At 45.3% G+C, this 17,017-nt stretch overlaps 1 protein-coding gene and 1 pseudogene across 1 annotated transcript; one reads left to right on the plus strand and one right to left on the minus strand.

Annotated features, from left to right (window-relative positions):
• Positions 1-2,071: 2,071 nt before the first annotated feature.
• cmlc1 (cardiac myosin light chain-1) lies at positions 2,072-2,895 on the plus strand. Its single transcript, XM_034692249.1, has one exon. The coding sequence runs from the start codon at positions 2,179-2,181 to the stop codon at positions 2,770-2,772; it is 594 nt and encodes a 197-aa protein (XP_034548140.1). The 5' UTR covers positions 2,072-2,178; the 3' UTR covers positions 2,773-2,895.
• A 1,421-nt stretch (positions 2,896-4,316) lies between these two features.
• Positions 4,317-17,017, minus strand: part of LOC117818661 — a 39,795-nt pseudogene continuing 27,094 nt past the window's right edge.

Raw genomic sequence — 17,017 nt, forward strand, 5'->3', positions numbered from 1 at the left:
ATGTGATAGTTTTGAAGTAAAATTATTCATTTTAATTGAGTTTGATGGGTTAAAAAAAAGAGCTTTATATTTTAATCTTTAAAAGAACCCAGAGGAAAATACATTTAGAGAGGAGATCTCAAAAGTGTTTCATTTATGAGATCTGATTGAAAGCAAAATGAGACTATAGCTTATGTCTCCTGTTTCTCATTCTTGCCTCCAGAAAAAAAGTTGCAGAAAGTCTCAGCTTAGTCTCCCTTTCAGTTCAAGAGGAGATCTCATCAAAATCTGAAATGATTCTCAGGTATTTCTCAAGTGTTGTGACTCCTTTAGAGCTCAGGTGGAGAAATCAGGGAGCTCTCTCAATCTAACCTCATCCATTTGTTTTTGTCAGACTCAGTTTTTGTGTCTCAAGTTGAGCTCAGATGGAGCAAAGAAAGAGCCTGAGCTCATCTTTTCATGAACATTTATAGTGCCCTGCAAAATTAAGATTTCAATGTGATTGTCCACAAACTTACAATTCTCATTAAAACATTTGAACCACTTCAAGATCAGATATTTAGATGTCAAAGGATCTCTTCTTTGACTTCACACTATGGTCCTTCCTTTACAAGTCTGTTTGGAACAAAACAACTTCACAAAGATTTAGTTGATTTGAGAGAAATTGCAAAAGATAGAGGTTTCATATCTCAAGGTATGACAGACCATTTATTTAAAATATGGGCCGCAAAAAGGGCTGACCAGATTTAGCCAGATTATTACAATTAAAGGGGTGGGTTTTTTTGGGCACTGGTGGCCTAGCGGTCTAAGAGCCCCACATACAGAGGCTACAGTCCTCATTGCAGGGGTCTCCGGTTCAATTCCCAGCCAGTTGACCATTTCCTGCATGTCTTCCCCCGCTCACTACTCCCCACATTTCCTGTCTCTCTTCAGCTGTCCTGTCAAATAAAGGCAAAAAGCCCAAAAATATATTTAAAAAAAGAAGAAGAAAATGATCCATTAATGAGATCTCTCATTTAAGTCTCAAATAAGACTCATGTCATGGTCTCAACTATTTCTCCTAGTGAATTTTAGGAGACACTAAAGAGAAACCAATGAGAACTATTGGAAACTTGAATGAGGCTGAAGTGAAAATCTCAATTTTGTCTCCTGAGACTTAGAAGAGAAAGCCTTGAGCAGTAAAACTTTCCTCTGGGAAGGTTTAGGTCTCCGTAATGTTGTCATACACTTAGATTTAAGTGTACTTTTTAGACTCTCAGGGGCTGGGATTATGCTCTTTTGGGGGATTTACACGTGAAGCTTAATCAGTATAGATACATAGATGTTGTTTGTTGTCCGGACTGAAGTATAGTGTAAATATGAACCTTAAAAATGCAGCCAGGTCTTCTGTAAAGTGTCCTACACTGTAAAAAGTGAAGGCAGATGAATACTTGATTTATTCATTGTATCGTTTACTTGCGTCATACAAACAATCTCATACAGAGTGTGGACGCTGTCGCTTTAAGATACTTCATGTTGTTTTGAATTAAAGCTCCTGTGAGGAGGTTTTACTTGATCATGGAAGAGATTGAAATTATTCTTAATGTCTTTACAGGACTCAAAAAAATCAAATGAGACCATCAGAGAGAGGTTTCATTATTTCTCCATGGATATTTTCACTGATGAAGATCACTGCCGCAGGGTAGGTGTCAGATAACGTGATTAAGACTGTTAAAATTCGACATGAGTGACATATCTGGTTAAAGGAAGAAGGTTTGGTTTAAAAACTCTACCTTCTTGTGAACAGAACAAATTCAGAAGAGATAAGATGCACCACTTTGCCCACAGGGGGCGCCAAAACACACAAACAAAACTTCCCAACTGGAGCTTTAAATTTCACATTTTTCTTTGCCTTCAAACGTAGAGTCATGTTACAGGAAACTTAGAAACTTTCACACTCTGGTTCTTGTGAGGTCCTGCAGGTCTACCTCGGGCCGCTGAACCAGATTTGTATAGACTCTGGTTCATTCTGGTCCAGCTCCATCTGGAAGCTTCTTATCTTCTCCTCTGAGTGTTTCTATTTCAGTTTTCTTCCATCTTTGGTCGCCTGCTCTCTCCTCCCTCTCCGTCCTCTTCATCACTCTCTCCTTCCCTCGACCGCCCCTCCTCTGGCTGCTATAAAACACCAGCACCTCCGTCCCCCTCCGTCCTCTCTGCACCATGGCTCCAAAGAAAGTGGAACCCAAGAAGACGGAGGTGAAGAAGCCGGAGGCGAAGAAGGAGGAGGAACCAGCTCCAGCTAAACCTGCGGAGCCTGAGCCCAAACCTCCGGAGGTGGACCTGAAGAGCATCGTGGTGGAGTTCAGCGCGGACCAGATCGAGGAGTTCAAAGACGCCTTCACGCTGTTTGACGAGACACCCACAGGGGAGATGAAGATCTACTTCGCTCAGTGTGGAGACGTCATGCGAGCGCTCGGACACAACCCCACCAACGACGAGGTGCTGAAGCTGCTGGGGAGGCCCAAGGCGGAGGACATGCACTCCAAGCTGCTGGACTTCGACACCTTCCTGCCCATGCTGCAGCACGTGGCGCGCACCAAAGAGCAGGGCACCTTCGAGGACTTCGTGGAGGGTCTGAGGGTGTTCGACAAGGAGGGTAACGGCACGGTGATGGGCGCCGAGCTCCGTCACGTGCTCTCCACGCTGGGAGAGAAGATGACGGAGAGCGAGGTGGACCGGCTCATGGTAGGACAGGAGGACGCCAACGGACACATCAACTACACCGAGTTTGTCAAACACGTCCTGGCTGGGTGAAAAAACTGACTGTGGATCTTCTCCTGATGGACTCAGGTCCTTCAGATATGACTGATGTATTATTCATAAATACTGTCACTGTTTGTTTCCACTCTGAGACAAATATTAAACATCTCCAGTCCACTTCATGGCTTTTTCTTCCCTCAGAATCTGAGAATTTCTGTTTCAAATGTACGACTATGTGTTGAGTTGTACGTCACACACAGTCAAAGTGTGTTAGTGTTTCTATTGAATAAATACGAATTAAAGGAGAAGAGGAGGAGACATGGTGACAGTTGCATTTGTTTGATTATTCATCAAACAACCAAATACCAGAAACAACAGATAGGAAGGTGCTTTATCTCTGACATGATGTCTGGCTGCACAAATAAAAAGTAAACTGGTCTTGAAAGACCAAACTTGAGTTCGGTCAGACACTGAATGTGGCTAAGGAGACCTCCAGGGGGTGCTAGTAGCCAACAACTGGATCTCAACAATCAATCTAACTTCTCAGACTCTTTGCAGACTCTTCTTGTTGTGTGTTGGGTGGTTGGGGCTGCTAGCATCCAGGAGCTAGAGTAGGTAGTATTGGTGTTCTCACTACCAGGAGCTTGCATGTATGGAGCCTGGGTCTGTTGAACGTGTCAGTACTGTATGTGTTGGGTTATTAAATTGGGGTGTTCTGCGAGTGGATATGGTGGACAGTGGGAGCTGGCTCTGGGACGCCAGAGTTAACTGTTCAGTCTCTCTGAGGTGTCGTGGGACAAACTAAAGGAAACATCAGTGAAGGGAGGAGCCCACTTGATAACCCCAGTGAGGTGCCGGCTCTCACTGCCCATCTGTCCTTTTTAACTCAGGCTTTGTTTTAATTATTGTAAACACTGTAGATTAATACTGAAGACATCAAAACTATTAAAGAACATATATGGAATTATTTGATTTACAAAAAAGTGTTAATCAAAGCAGAATATGTTTAATATTTTAGATTCTGTAAAGTAGCCCCCTTTTTCCTTCATGACAGCTTTGCACACTCTTGGTATTCTCTCAGTCTGCTTTATGAAGTGGTCTCCTGGAATGGTTTCTCTCAGTCTGCTTCATGAAGTGGTCTCCTGGAATGGTTTCTCTCAGTCTGCTTCATGAAGTGGTCTCCTGGAATGGTTTCTAATGAACATGAGCCTTGTCAGGAGTTCATTTGTAGAATGACTTTCCTTCTTAATGTGTTTGAGACCATCAGTTGTGTTGTTCAGAGGTAGGGTTAGTACACAATGGATAGTCCTATTTGACTCCTGCTGTAATCCAGATTATGGCAAAACCAGATTAATTTATAGTTTTGATGTCTTCAGTTTTAATCTACAATGTTGGAAATAATTAAAATAAATAAAAACCATTGAATGAGAAGGTGGGTCCAAACTTTGACTGGTAGTGTATATCTGGATGTGGCTTTGGGCAGTAGGTTTAGAGTAAGTACAGACCAGGCACAGAAACATCAGGAGTGGACAGTGGGTGGCAGCAGAACGCCAACATAGTGAAAAATCAAAGTAATGAAGAAAAAAAGACAACCGCAACAAGTCCAACAACATCTTCATTTAATGTAAAACTTTCTTTTTCAACGTTTCATTTTTTCATCTTACAGGAGAGCTGATAAATCTTCCCTTTACTTTTTAATAACCTTCTGTTACAGACAGCAGGAAGGTCTACTCTGCTATTAAAACACATTTACTTCATTAATGCAGCTACAATTTAAAAACTTTTATACTTGTCTAAAAAAAAACTGAGAAAACAATAAAGAAAGGTTTTTTTTTAAATCCTGATATAAGACAGGAGTTCTCTGTCTGCTGCTGGTTACTCTCTGTGTTTTAATGCTTACATTTACAATGTGAATTAAAGCAGTTTCACTGCCTCAGATCTCTCTAATCTACTCATTATTAATCAGACCACTCTATGAGGCTGCACTTTACATGAATGCTAACATCAACATGCTAATATGCTCACAAAGATAATGCTAATGCTGTTTTTTAATGTTTAGTTTGCTCACCAACTTAGCTGAGCGTGTTAGCATGCTAATATTAGCGAGTTAGCTGCAAACTCACAGTCAAGCAGAGGCTGATGCTCCTGCAGGCGTTCGATCATGAGCCAAAGTTGACCTGATGATGACGCATCATGAAGAGTAAGATCATCAAGGTCACTACAGTTCGTTTCTGGAGATCATGAATGCTGGAGACAGATTTCATCACAAACCGTCCAACAGACGGATTCTTGTTGGGAAGCGTTGAGAAACATGAACTCAGTCTGTAAATGTTGGCGAACCGTTTAATCCACAGAACCCTCTCTTGTTTATGTTTCAACACCTTCAACTTTTATGTTAAAATAAAGAAAAGTTTAAAGGTTACAGTAATCCCACAGACTTGTTTGAATCTAACTCTCTCAGTCCTCTCAGTTCAGTTTCTCCTCGGCCTGACCGCAGCTTTAATTTCTCTTCATTCATAAATGGCTGACAGGAACAGGCCAAGCACCGCCTCGATGAACTGATTCTGTTGGTGTCTGTACGCCCTGATTGGCCAGCTGGGCATAGAGGTGCGACCTAAGGAATCGTGGGTAGCTGTCGGTCTCCATCAGACCAAAAATCTGATCCTGGGCCAGGTGGAAACAATCGAGGGTAACTCCAAGACGCAAGATCTGATCGGTCGACTCTCTGACGGATGAGTCCACATTGACCTCCAGAGAAAAGCAAGAAAGAAGAGACGTCACAAGTCCTGACAGAAACAGACAGACAGACCGGCAGGCAGACAGGCAGGCAGGCAGACAGACAGACAGGCAGGCAGGCAGGCAGGCAGGCAGACAGACAGACAGACAGGCAGACAGACAGACAGACAGGCAGGCAGACAGACAGACAGGCAGGCAGGCAGGCAGGCAGGCAGACAGACAGACAGGCAGACAGACAGGCAGGCAGGCAGGGAGACAGGCAGACAGGCAGGCAGGCAGACAGACAGACAGACAGGCAGGCAGGCAGACAGGCAGGCAGGCAGGCAGGCAGGCAGGCAGACAGACAGACAGACAGGTAGGCAGGCAGGCAGACAGACAGACAGACAGACAGACAGACAGACAGACAGACAGACAGACAGACAGGTACCTGTCTTGCTGCTTTCGTAGATATGAACTCGTCATAGATTTTTGAAGCTCTGATGGCCATCTTGTTGGGTGGGCGTGTCCTTTTAAATTTCTCCACAGCCAACCAGAAGTCCAAGTTTTCCTCGCTGAACTCTGACCTCAGGAAATGGCGGAAGACTGCCAGGCCGTCTGACCAATGAGAACAGAGGGAGGAGACTGTTCAGCCAATGATCATGGTCTACCATGGTTTAGACCTTCACTGATTAGTTGAATACAAACAGGGATAAATGGTGAAGCTTACATTGATTGGTCAGCAGAGCCTCTAGACTCTCCGCCCACCTAAGAACCTCCTTTGTAGACGGTCTGAAAGACAAAACAAAACCATCATAGTTACACTGGATCCAGCAGGGCCAAACAGAACCATGAAAACAGTCTTGACCACACTGAAACCTTTGGGACCGAGCCGGTTTGGGTACCATATGAAAACTGTTGGGACTTCATGCTGTTAACTTTTTACCGGCGACCTCTGCAACGAGGACTATAGCCTCTATACGTGGGGCGCTTAGACCTCTAGGACACCAGCGCCCCCCATGCCGTTAACTTTAACTACGAAGAATTTGTTGGGACCAGTAAAAATGTTATTGAAACCTGTAGCAACTGGTTCAAAACTGTGGGAAACAGATTCAACCAATTAGGTTGGATCCAACTGGAACAAGCAGGACTTTACCTGGAACCAGTGAAAACCAGGAGACACTCACAGGGACTTGTTAGAACTAGTTTGAACCAGTAGAAAAAGCTGCAGTTGGAGTCAGTAAAAAAGGAACCAGGAGAGGATCCTCAAGAACTACCAGGAGCTATGTGACAGTTTTTGAAACCAGCTGAAGTTAAATCTGCAGGAACTGTTCGGACCACCAGATGTGCTGCAGGATCTGCCTGTGCTACAGTCATTACTGTCCTTCATGCACACCAGGGTGTGATGCTCCAATCCTTGTGAGATTTCATGCATTTTAAATCCCCCAAAAAACTACTTCCTGTGTCATGGAGAGACATGTGCATTTGATGCACTGGGCAACCCTAGTAGGAACAAGCCTAACTTTTTCTACATCTGTTTTAGGGTTCAGACTCTGTTGAAGGGTTCTGGCTAAAACCAGGTTTAAGGTAAGGATAGGTGCAACAAGTTCACCAAGGACTAGGGAATAGGGCTCTTACCTGGTGTTTCTCAGGGCCTTCTCCAAACTGTTACCTTGGACACAGCTGCTGTTTTTTCCGTCGCCGTAAAAACGGCAGCCGGTTGCGGACATCAGCGGCTCTAAGGAGACGACAATGATAAGTCAGAATTTATTTGAATCAGCACTTCAAAGTTCTTTCTGTTACTTTACCTACAAGTGACCGACTCCACATGCTTCATCATGTATGTGCGTATGTTTCAAACAGTGTGCATGCTTGTGTGTTTGTGTGTACGTACAGAGTCTTTGTCTTCTTTCGCAGCTGAAGGTTCCCGAGTTCTGAATCCTGAAAGAACATTATAACTGTAAGGCTTTGCTTATTACAAGAAGACTGTACTGCTCTGTCCTCTCTCTGATGGTCGGCTTTATAACATTTTCTGCAGGTCAGTAACTAGGCACGTTGTCAGACCACTTCATCTTCACTCGTCTTTGTCTTTCCATCCTGCTCTCTGCAGATCTAGTCTCTAATGGTCTCTGGCCACTTCAGTTGATTACCACTTCTTCTCTGCTGCTCTCTTCTAGTCTCCACCACTACTTCTTCTCTGCTAGTCCAAGTCGATCCCTGAGGTTCTGCATTTGGTTTTTTATTTGGTCTGTACTGTTTCCTGCTGGTCCGTTCTCTAAAACATGGTTGCTGGTCTTACCTAAACTCCATTTTCCCCCTCTTTCTCTACTGATTTCCTCTGTTCTGTATGACTTTCTGCTGGTGTGGTCTTTGGTGCTCTGGTGCACTTTCAGCATGAACTCATCTTTTCTGGTCCCTGCAGTTTTTGCTGCTCTCTGCTGATCTGGTCCCTCGTGTTCTCTGGTTGTCTTATTATTTCATCCTTCTTGCTGCTCTTTTATCCTCTCTAGACTTATCTTACCTTCTGGACTATTGCGTTTTCTGGTCTTTGAGGTTTTGCACTCTGGTCTGTTCTGGTCTGGTCTCTTACGCTCTCTGATTGTGAGTTCAAATGTTTTCTTTATCCCGCTGCTACTAAATTCTGGTCTCTACTGGTCTGGTAGGGTCAGCTGGTCTGGGCTTGTCTTGTCAGCCATTCTGGTTTCACCTGCTCGGTACTGGTCTCTGCTGGTCTGTTATGTTCTGCTCTTTAATGTTCGGTTCTGGTTCTGTCCGTACCTTGGGGCCGTTAAGAAGCAGCATCATGTGGTGCAGAGACCCCCCTTCCTTAGTCAGCTGTTTCCTCAGCGTGTGGATGGAGGGGCGCCTGGGGGCAGGGCCTGTGGCGAGGTCGAGGTCAAAGGTTCCGGGGCGAGTGAGTCGATGGATGGTGCTGTCAGACAGAAAGCGGGGCGATCGAGGTTCCTGCATTAGGGAACCCTCAGAGAGAGAGCGGCGCAGCGCTGCAGGGATAAATCAAAGGAGTGTTTTTAACTGACAGAAAAACTGCAGCTACGTTTTTAAAAACCAGCAGACTAGACGAACCTGCAGGTCTGTGGGTGGAGATCAACTCTTCACCTCCTCCTTCATGCTCCTCTTCCTCATCATCACTCTCCACCTCTTCATGTTCCTTCATGTTGAAGTGGAGGGGACTTAGTAAGGATCCCCTTCCTCCAACACCTCCCACATTCTCTGACGTCTCAGACGCACTCTCCCCCTCCCCCTGCTGCCGCTCCTCTTCCTCCTCCTCCTCCCGCCTCTTCTTCCTCCTCTCCTCCTCCTCTGCCCGTGCTCTCTCCTTCCAGACCGGGCTCCTCAGCTTGGATTTGGGAGGTGGTGGGAGGGGCTGACTTGGGGTGCCGTAGGTCCTGGGAGGATGTGAGGATGCGAGGGTTGTGTAAGGGGAGAGGGAGGAGAAGGGAGCTGGGGGAGGACTCGAGGAGGTGAAGGCAGAGCTGGCAGCGTAAGGAGAGGGGGAGGGAGGTCTGAGAGGGTCACAGAAGGAGGAGGAGGAGAAGGGAGAGGAAGGGTTGAGGAGGGGAGGATCAGAGGAGGAGTAAGGAGATGATGGGCGATAGAGGAGATCAGACTGACCCAGAGAGAGGAGGCCAAAGTCTGAGGGGAGATCTGAGAGCTGAGGGGGAGGAGGGAGAAGAGGACCAGGACAAGAAGGAGGAGGGGGAGGAGGGAGAAGAGGACCAAGACAAGAAGGAGGAGGGGGAGGAGGGAGAGGAGGACCAAGACAAGAAGGAGGAGGGGGAGGAGGGAGAAGAGGACCAGGACAAGAAGGAGGAGGGGGAGGAGAGAGAAGAGGACCAGGACAAGAAGGAGGAGGAGGAGGAGGAGGGAGAAGAGGACCAGGACAAGAAGGAGGAGGGGGAGGAGGGAGAAGAGGACCAGGACAAGAAGGAGGAGGAGGAGGAGGAGGAGGGAGAAGAGGACCAGGACAAGAAGGAGGAGGAGGAGGAGGGAGAAGAGGACCAGGACAAGAAGGAGGAGGGGGAGGAGGGAGAAGAGGACCAGGACAAGAAGGAGGAGGAGGAGGAGGAGGGAGAAGAGGACCAAGACAAGAAGGAGGAGAATAAAACGTATTAATCAGTGAACTCTGACGCCACCTGCTGGACAAACAAGAGTCTCTGCAGTACCTGGTGGGGACGTCCGGTGTCCGTGGCAATCATCTGCAGCTGAATGTTGTCGTGCAGACAGAGGCTGACTCTGACCTTCTGCTCGATGCTGAACGCCTCCAGACTGAAGAGACAACGCCAGCAGCCCTGAGCGCTCTGCAGGAAGTAGATCTGGAGCGGCTCGGATGGCACTGAACACAAACAAGACACAGTGTAAACATCCACAGGGGGGTCCTTGTCTCAAACACCACGAGTCATGCCTCAGACTTCATGTTGTTAATGTGTGCATACCTTCTCGCAGCTGCAGTGTGTTCAGGTACACTGGACTCTGCAGGACGTTACAGCGCCCGGCTTCATCCTCTCTGGTGAACAGCAGCAGGTCACTGTAGATCAATACTGTCACCTGACACACACACACATGCAGAGAGTTCTGTGTTCTGTGTCTTTATATCATATTATTACATACAGTTGAGGCCAAAATTATTAGCCCCCTTTGTGAAATCAGATAAAACCCTTGATTTCTCCATGAAAATGACCATTAAAAACAAGTGTTTATAGTTTATGTGTTTCCAAAAGAACAAAGTCAAAATGTTCACTATGTTTGATTTGGATATTTTATTGATGCAATGAATTAAAACAAGAAAAGGTAAAAATGGCATGTCCAAAATGATTAGCCCCCTGGCTAAGTAGTCAATAGTGCGCCCGTTCTGAGCCACACCGGACAACAACCTCTTCAAGTAGTTCTCTACAAGGTTGGCACATGTCTCTGGAGGGATTTTGGCCCATTTTTCCAATGTAAATTGTTCCAGCTGGTCCAAAATACATGGTTTCTGAGCATGGACATTCACTTTGAGCACCCGCCACAGATTCTCCACAGGATTTAGATCTGGGCTCTGTACGGGCCACTCCAGGACCTTGGTTTAGGTGTCCTTTAAGAACTGTTGGACCAATTTTAAAGTATTCTTTGGGTCACTGTCTTGTTGGAAGACCCAGCGCTGACCAAAGCCTAGACTAAGAGCAGAGTTCTTCATATTATCCCTCAAAATGTCAACATAACTTTCTTTTTTCATGATGCCATGCACCAGAACAAGGCTCCCAGTGCCTGAGGCTGCAAAACAGCCCCACAGTACGATGCTCCCTCCACCATGTTTAATTCTGAGGACCGTGTTCTAAGGGTTGAAGGACTCTCCCTTTCTTGGCCAAACATGAACAACATCCATGTGCCCAAAAAGTTCCATCAGACCAAAGGATGGACTTCCAAAACTCATCTTTACCTTCTAAATGTTCTCGGGCAAACCTCAGTCTGACTCTGATGTGCTGCTCTTTGAGTAAAGGGGTTCTTCTGGGACGATGGTCCTGAAGCCCACTACGATGAAGATCCCTCCCAACTGTGCTCCTTCAAACATCAACTCCAGAGGAGGTCAGGTCAGCAACAATCATCTTGGAAGATGTCTGGGGCTTCTTGCTGACATCTTTGACTACTTTCCTCTCCAAAGTTCTTGAAATCTTGTGTTTTCTACCACGCCTAGGTTTGTTTCTAACAGAGTTTGTCTCATTGTACTTTGCAATGATGCAACATACAGCTATTCTAGACACTGTAAAACGCCTGGACATGACAGTATAGCCTTCCCCCTTATTATGAGCCTCTGTTATCTTCTTTCTGAGCTGAAGACTGATTTCCATTGTCTCTGGCATGGTTAGTAAGAGTAGTCTCTCTCAATAACGTGTTCAAGTGCCCTGATTGGAGTCCCTGAAGTAAATCTCAATGCTGATTGGATGCTCAGGTGTTGTTAGGAAGCCAACAGGTGTGTTGGGCTAATATTTTTGACCACCCCTTCTATATTTGATATAAATCTATACTGAAAATGTATTTTACCAAAGCTACTAAAGAACACTGGTGAATGTTTGCTTATATCAAGTTTTATAAATGATTCAAACATTGGGCAGAATTTAAGGAAAATGTTCCAGAATTCCTGGGGGGCTAATCATTTTGACCTCAAGTGTATTACTATAAATTCTGGGCAAAGCTGCAACACTGAGACAGTTAGGATCTGATGTCACTTTGACCTCTGACCTCCTCTGGTGCCTCAGCGTCTAACTGAGCGCTGACAGGTGTATCTTTTTTTCCTCAGGATCAAGACCTCATTTCTACCGAAAAACATGAAACTCAAACGCAGCAGATTCCCAGAAACAGGCGTGTGTGTGTGTGTGTCTGTGAGTGTGTGTGTGTGTGTGTGTGTCAGCAGGAAAATCCATTAGTGTGAAACTGATCCTGGTTCCGCTCTTAGAGGTTGTCGCGTCCTTGAGAATTAAGATCTTTTTTGTGTCTTGAGGGAAAATGTGTACAATAATCTGATGTAGAGAGGATCAATGAACAACAGGAAGGAGCACATACAGACTCTTTACGGGTAACATAAGTATGTCTGCTCCAAAATCAGTATTTACAGCTCTGGAGAAATGCTTCTTAATAAAACTAAGAGGTTTTTCCCTTTGCTAAACATTTTCTCATCTTCTGTTTTATTTGACAAATGTTTCAGTTGTGAGTTGTCTTGTGTTTTTAGGTCTATGCTTGTTGATTTAGAAGTTATATTTGCAATAAGTAGTACAGTATTGTAAAGGTACCTTTGTAGGCATCAGGTCACTTTGGTGCAGAACCATCTCCTCTGCCATCAGCAGGGTTCTGTCCGGGCTGCACAGATCCAGAGGCTGAGAAAGAAAGCAAGGACACAGTGTAAACAAAAGATCAAAAACATGCAGGCAGAAAAACAGGAATGTGATCAAACACTCAGCTCATAACACGATACAAGTTATGATGCGATTTTTCACAATTTTTTTAGAAGTTTTAAGTTATCCAGTTTATGTTCAACCTAAAGAGAAGAAGCGCCTCGTTAAAATTTAATTTGTGATGCTTTTATTTTTCCTTTTTTTCCACCTTACGTCTCAGTAACTATTTTTCCGGTTTTAATCTTAAACATGCTTTTATTTTGAAAGGACACAAAAGACACTTCCCGCAGACAAATAAAATAAGCTTAAAGGTGACATATCATGCAAAATGGACTTTTTAATGGTTCTCTACCTGAAATATGTGTCCCTGTCTACAAACCCCCCGAGAATGAAAAAAATCCATTCTGCCCCTGTTCTGATTTCTCCACCTTTCTGTAAATGTGTGCTGAAACCAGCCGTTTCAGTTTTCAGTGTTTTTGTTACGTAACAACAATATCCGGTCTGTAACGGAGTCAGAGCTCGGAGCTTGTTCAGCCCATAGACTGTATAAAACACAACTCAACCCCTCCTCTGTTTTTCATTCCCTGCACACATGTGTGCTAACAAGGAGCTTAGGAGCGAGGCATGCTAGTTGTAGGCGGTCTTAATAAACACAAAGGTCGGTTTGACTCCCCACGTCTGCAGATTTGAAGATCTAGTGGATGATTTTTATTTGTCATGGATAAGTGCTAGCGCTAATTAGCATAGCCACATAGCTACATGTTCATAGCTGTAGCTGTGTACCAAGACACACGTCGACATACTGATAAATAAAACAACAAGAAACACTAAATCTGTGACCAATGGTTCAGAAAGGTCCTGCTGCAGGCCCCTCTCCGTCAGGATCAGATTCTGAATCAGATTCAGAGGGTTGAAGTAGCGCGGGTCTGTGGGCAGCCGTGTATATTCAGCCAACATGTAAACATTAGATCAACGTGCTGGACAGCCGAGGCCACACCCACTTCCTGAGGGGGCGTGGTCAGAGAGAAAACAGACTGTTCTGAGGAGGGCTGAAGAAGAGGGTTTTTCAGGCAGACCAAAATCTGATTTCAAAGTGTTTTTTTGAGCATAAACTTTAAAGACATGTTTTGGGGACCTCTTAGACCAACATATGTTGATGACAAAAGCGTGATATGTCACCTTTAAAGAACCATTGATACTAATAAAGGTTGGCACCTAAGCTTTTATGTTGTCTAATACAATGTCACGTCCCTTTCTCTCTGTTCTTACAGGTGTGGAGATACCAGCGACGCATAGCCTTCAAGCTAGCTCACCAATAGTAGATGGAAATCTTAAATGGATAAACAAAGATGCCAAAACAGTTGTCAGGTTTGGTTCCAGCTTGAAGGTCTGACCTGGACAAAGATGGGGAAGATGAGCGTTTTAGGTGCCAGGGTGACGTAGGTCCCGTAGGTGGAGCAGGGCAGATGTGATTGAACGATGGTGCAGTTCTGGTAGTTCCCATAGCTGCTGGGCGGGGCTGACACAGAGGAGGTGGAAGAAGCAGGAGGCGGAGGCAGGGTGGAGGTGCAGCCAGTGTATGGTCGCCTTGATGTCCCCGATCGAGGGTCGTGGAGGAGGCTCTGAGCCTGACCTCTGCTAGGGTGAGTCTGGTACAGACGCCCTGGGGATCAAGAACACAGGTAACATCAGTCTGTAATCTGCATACAGATCATGATAAGAGCAGAGGGTCAACACCCAGCGTAGACAACGTACCGATGGTTCCGTTCCTGTCATGATAGACCGGCTGCAGCAGCTGAAACAAAAAGCAGACGGACATTTTTCTCTGAAGTTAGAATTTTTCAGGAATCTTTAACGCCTAAATAATCTGATCCTGTTAAAGCTCCAGTAAGGAACTTTCTGTTTGTGTTGATTGTGGCGCCCCCTATGGACAAACAGTGCATCTTTAAAAACATATGGTCCAGAGAAACCTCATTCCTCAGACTCACCTGTCCTCCTTGGTTCACAGGTGATAGTATGATATAGTTGTCGCCGTTTGATGACGTCACACGGGTGCCTTTGAGTGTGGTGGTGTGAGGCGAGTACTCGGTCACCTCCTGCTCCACCTCCTCCCCCTCCTCCTCTTCCTCATGGTTCTCCTTCCTGTCCCTCCACAGGGAACCCAGAGCCCCGAAACCGGACCTGACCCCCGACCCCTGACCCCGTCTGCGGCCATGTTTACTGTGGGCGGGGTGAGACAGCAGCTTCCTGCCAGACGTCTAGAAGAGGAAAGGGAGAGACTTAGCATAGCATAAGAGCCTTCATTCTCACTGTTCATTGGTTAAAATGTCCCATGCCGGGAAGATTCAGCTGATGATGTTGTTTACTTCAAGTTAACTCTAGGAAAAGCAGACTTCTACCTACATGTACCCGTCATGAGAGCAGGACTCACCTTGCTGTGTGACATGCTGTGGGATGGTTGGTGGAGCAGCGCTTCACAGCCGGACCTGAGCTCAGGTAAACCTCTCCACACCACCATCTGGATCTGAGACGGACAACTCCTACACAGACAGACAGACGGACAGACAGACAGACAGACAGACAGACAGACAGACAGACAGACAGACAGACAGACAGACAGACAGACGGACAGACGGACAGACGGACAGACAGTGAGTAATCAGCCCAGCAGGTTTTAAATCTGAAGTTAAATTAAACTAAACATGAAGTAAAGTCTTGGCAGGTAGTGAGTCTGACTCTGAGGGGGGCAGGATACCTGATGGCGTGGGCCACATCGGCACACTTCCAGGTCTCTACTGGAAGTCCGTTCAGCTGCAGGACTGAGTCTCCCTGACGAAGACCTGACTGATGAGCCGGACCTCCTGCAGACACAAGACAAATTAAGTGAGTCTGAGTGAGTGTGGGTTAAAAGTCTGTGTGTCTCAAGTGTGTGTGTGTGCATGCGTGCGTGCGTACGTGCGTGCGTGCGTGCATGCGTGCGTGCGTGTGTGTGTGTGTGTGTTTCTCACCAGGATCAACAGCCTGGACTCTGACTGGACAGTCGGAGCAGATCGTGAATCCGAAACCATCTTTTCCTCGAGCGATGTTCACCTGGAGACACAGAGCACACAGTCAGCTCAGAATAAAAGACATACAGACCTGTGAACACACAAACATGGCTCTGTGTTGCTGAATTAACAACTTTATTCTAATCATGTCCATGACTCCACAAAGTTCAAACAACAATCTATCACATAAGAAAATGGACAATCTGCCTTTTGATTTAAAGCCCCGTCAGACTGCACTCAGATCTCCTCTCTGCTCGAGCTAATGTGGGCACATTTTGGTCTTTGTTGAACTGTTTGCAAAATAATCATCATAGATCAGCACATCTCTATGTCTACTGAACATAATTATTGTACTTACAGGGCTGCTGGGCCGGGAGGGATATCTGTGTTTGTTTGAATGCTGTGGTCTTATCTCAAAAATGTGCAACTTTCCTCTCTTAAAGGTAACATATCACACTATTTTCATCAACATATATTGGTCTAAGAGGTCCCCAAAACATGTCTTTAAAGTTTATGCTCAAAAAAACACTTTGAAATCAGATTTTGGTCTGCCTGAAAAGCCCTCTTCTTCAGTCCTCCTCAGACCAGTCTGTTTTCTCTCTGACCACGCCCCCTCAGGAAGTGGGTGTACCCTCGGCTGTCCAGCACGTTGATCTAATGTTTACATGTTGGCTGAATATACACGGCTGCTCACAGATCACGTTACTTCAACCCTCTGAATCTGATCCAGAATCTGATCCTGACGGAGAGGCGCCTGCAGCAGAACCTTTCTGAACCATTGGTCACAGATTTAGTGTTTCTTGTTGTTTTATTTGTCAGTATGTAGACGTGTGTCTTGGTATACAGCTACAGCTACGACATGTAGCTATGTGGCTATGCTAACTAGCGCTAGCACTTATCCATGATAAATAAAAATCATCCACTAGATCTTCAAATCTGCAGACGTGGGGAGTAAAACCGACCTTTGTGTTTATTAAGACAGCCTACAACTAGCATGCCTCCCTCCTAAGCTCCTTGTTAGCACACATGTGTGCAGGGAATGAAAAACGGAGGAGGGGTTGAGTTGTATTTTATACAGTCTATGGGCTGAACAAGCTCCGAGCTCTGACTTCCTGTTACAGACCGGATGGCGTTGTGACGTATGAAAAACACTGAAAACTGAAACGGCTGGTTTCAGCACACATTTACAGAAAGGTGGAGAAATCAGAACAGGGGCAGAATGGATTCTTTTCATTCTCGGGGGGTTTGTAGACAGGGACACATATTTCAGGTAGAGAACCATTAAAAAGTCGATTTTGCATGATATGTCACCTTTAAGTCAATTTATCTTTATTTTGAAATATTGTAACTTGTTTCTCATAAATCATGATTATATTCTTGAAGTATATTAAATATTTTTCCGTCTTAATGTGACCCTCATCCTCCACCGTAGCAAATATTGATTGTTGACACAACTTCTCTGTTGTTTTTCGTCGGCTTCACTTGGAGTTTTCATTTATTCTTTTTAAAATCAGAAGCCTGCTCGGTGAGGAGACAATGCTCATTTATAAAATGAGAAAATCGCAACTATAAACCTTCCAGAAACATCTTCCTTAAGTCTTACAGGATCTAACTGCTCCTGATCGACACTGACAAGTGTCATTGAGCTTTATT

This window comes from Notolabrus celidotus, chromosome 9 (assembly GCF_009762535.1).
Source record: "Notolabrus celidotus isolate fNotCel1 chromosome 9, fNotCel1.pri, whole genome shotgun sequence".
In the NCBI taxonomy this organism is placed as follows: Eukaryota; Metazoa; Chordata; class Actinopteri; order Labriformes; family Labridae; genus Notolabrus; species Notolabrus celidotus.

Bases quoted from the DNA above. Each gene is read 5' to 3' on its own strand.
- cmlc1 (XM_034692249.1), top strand. From the start codon at position 2,179: ATGGCTCCAAAGAAAGTGGAACCCAAGAAGACGGAGGTGAAGAAGCCG.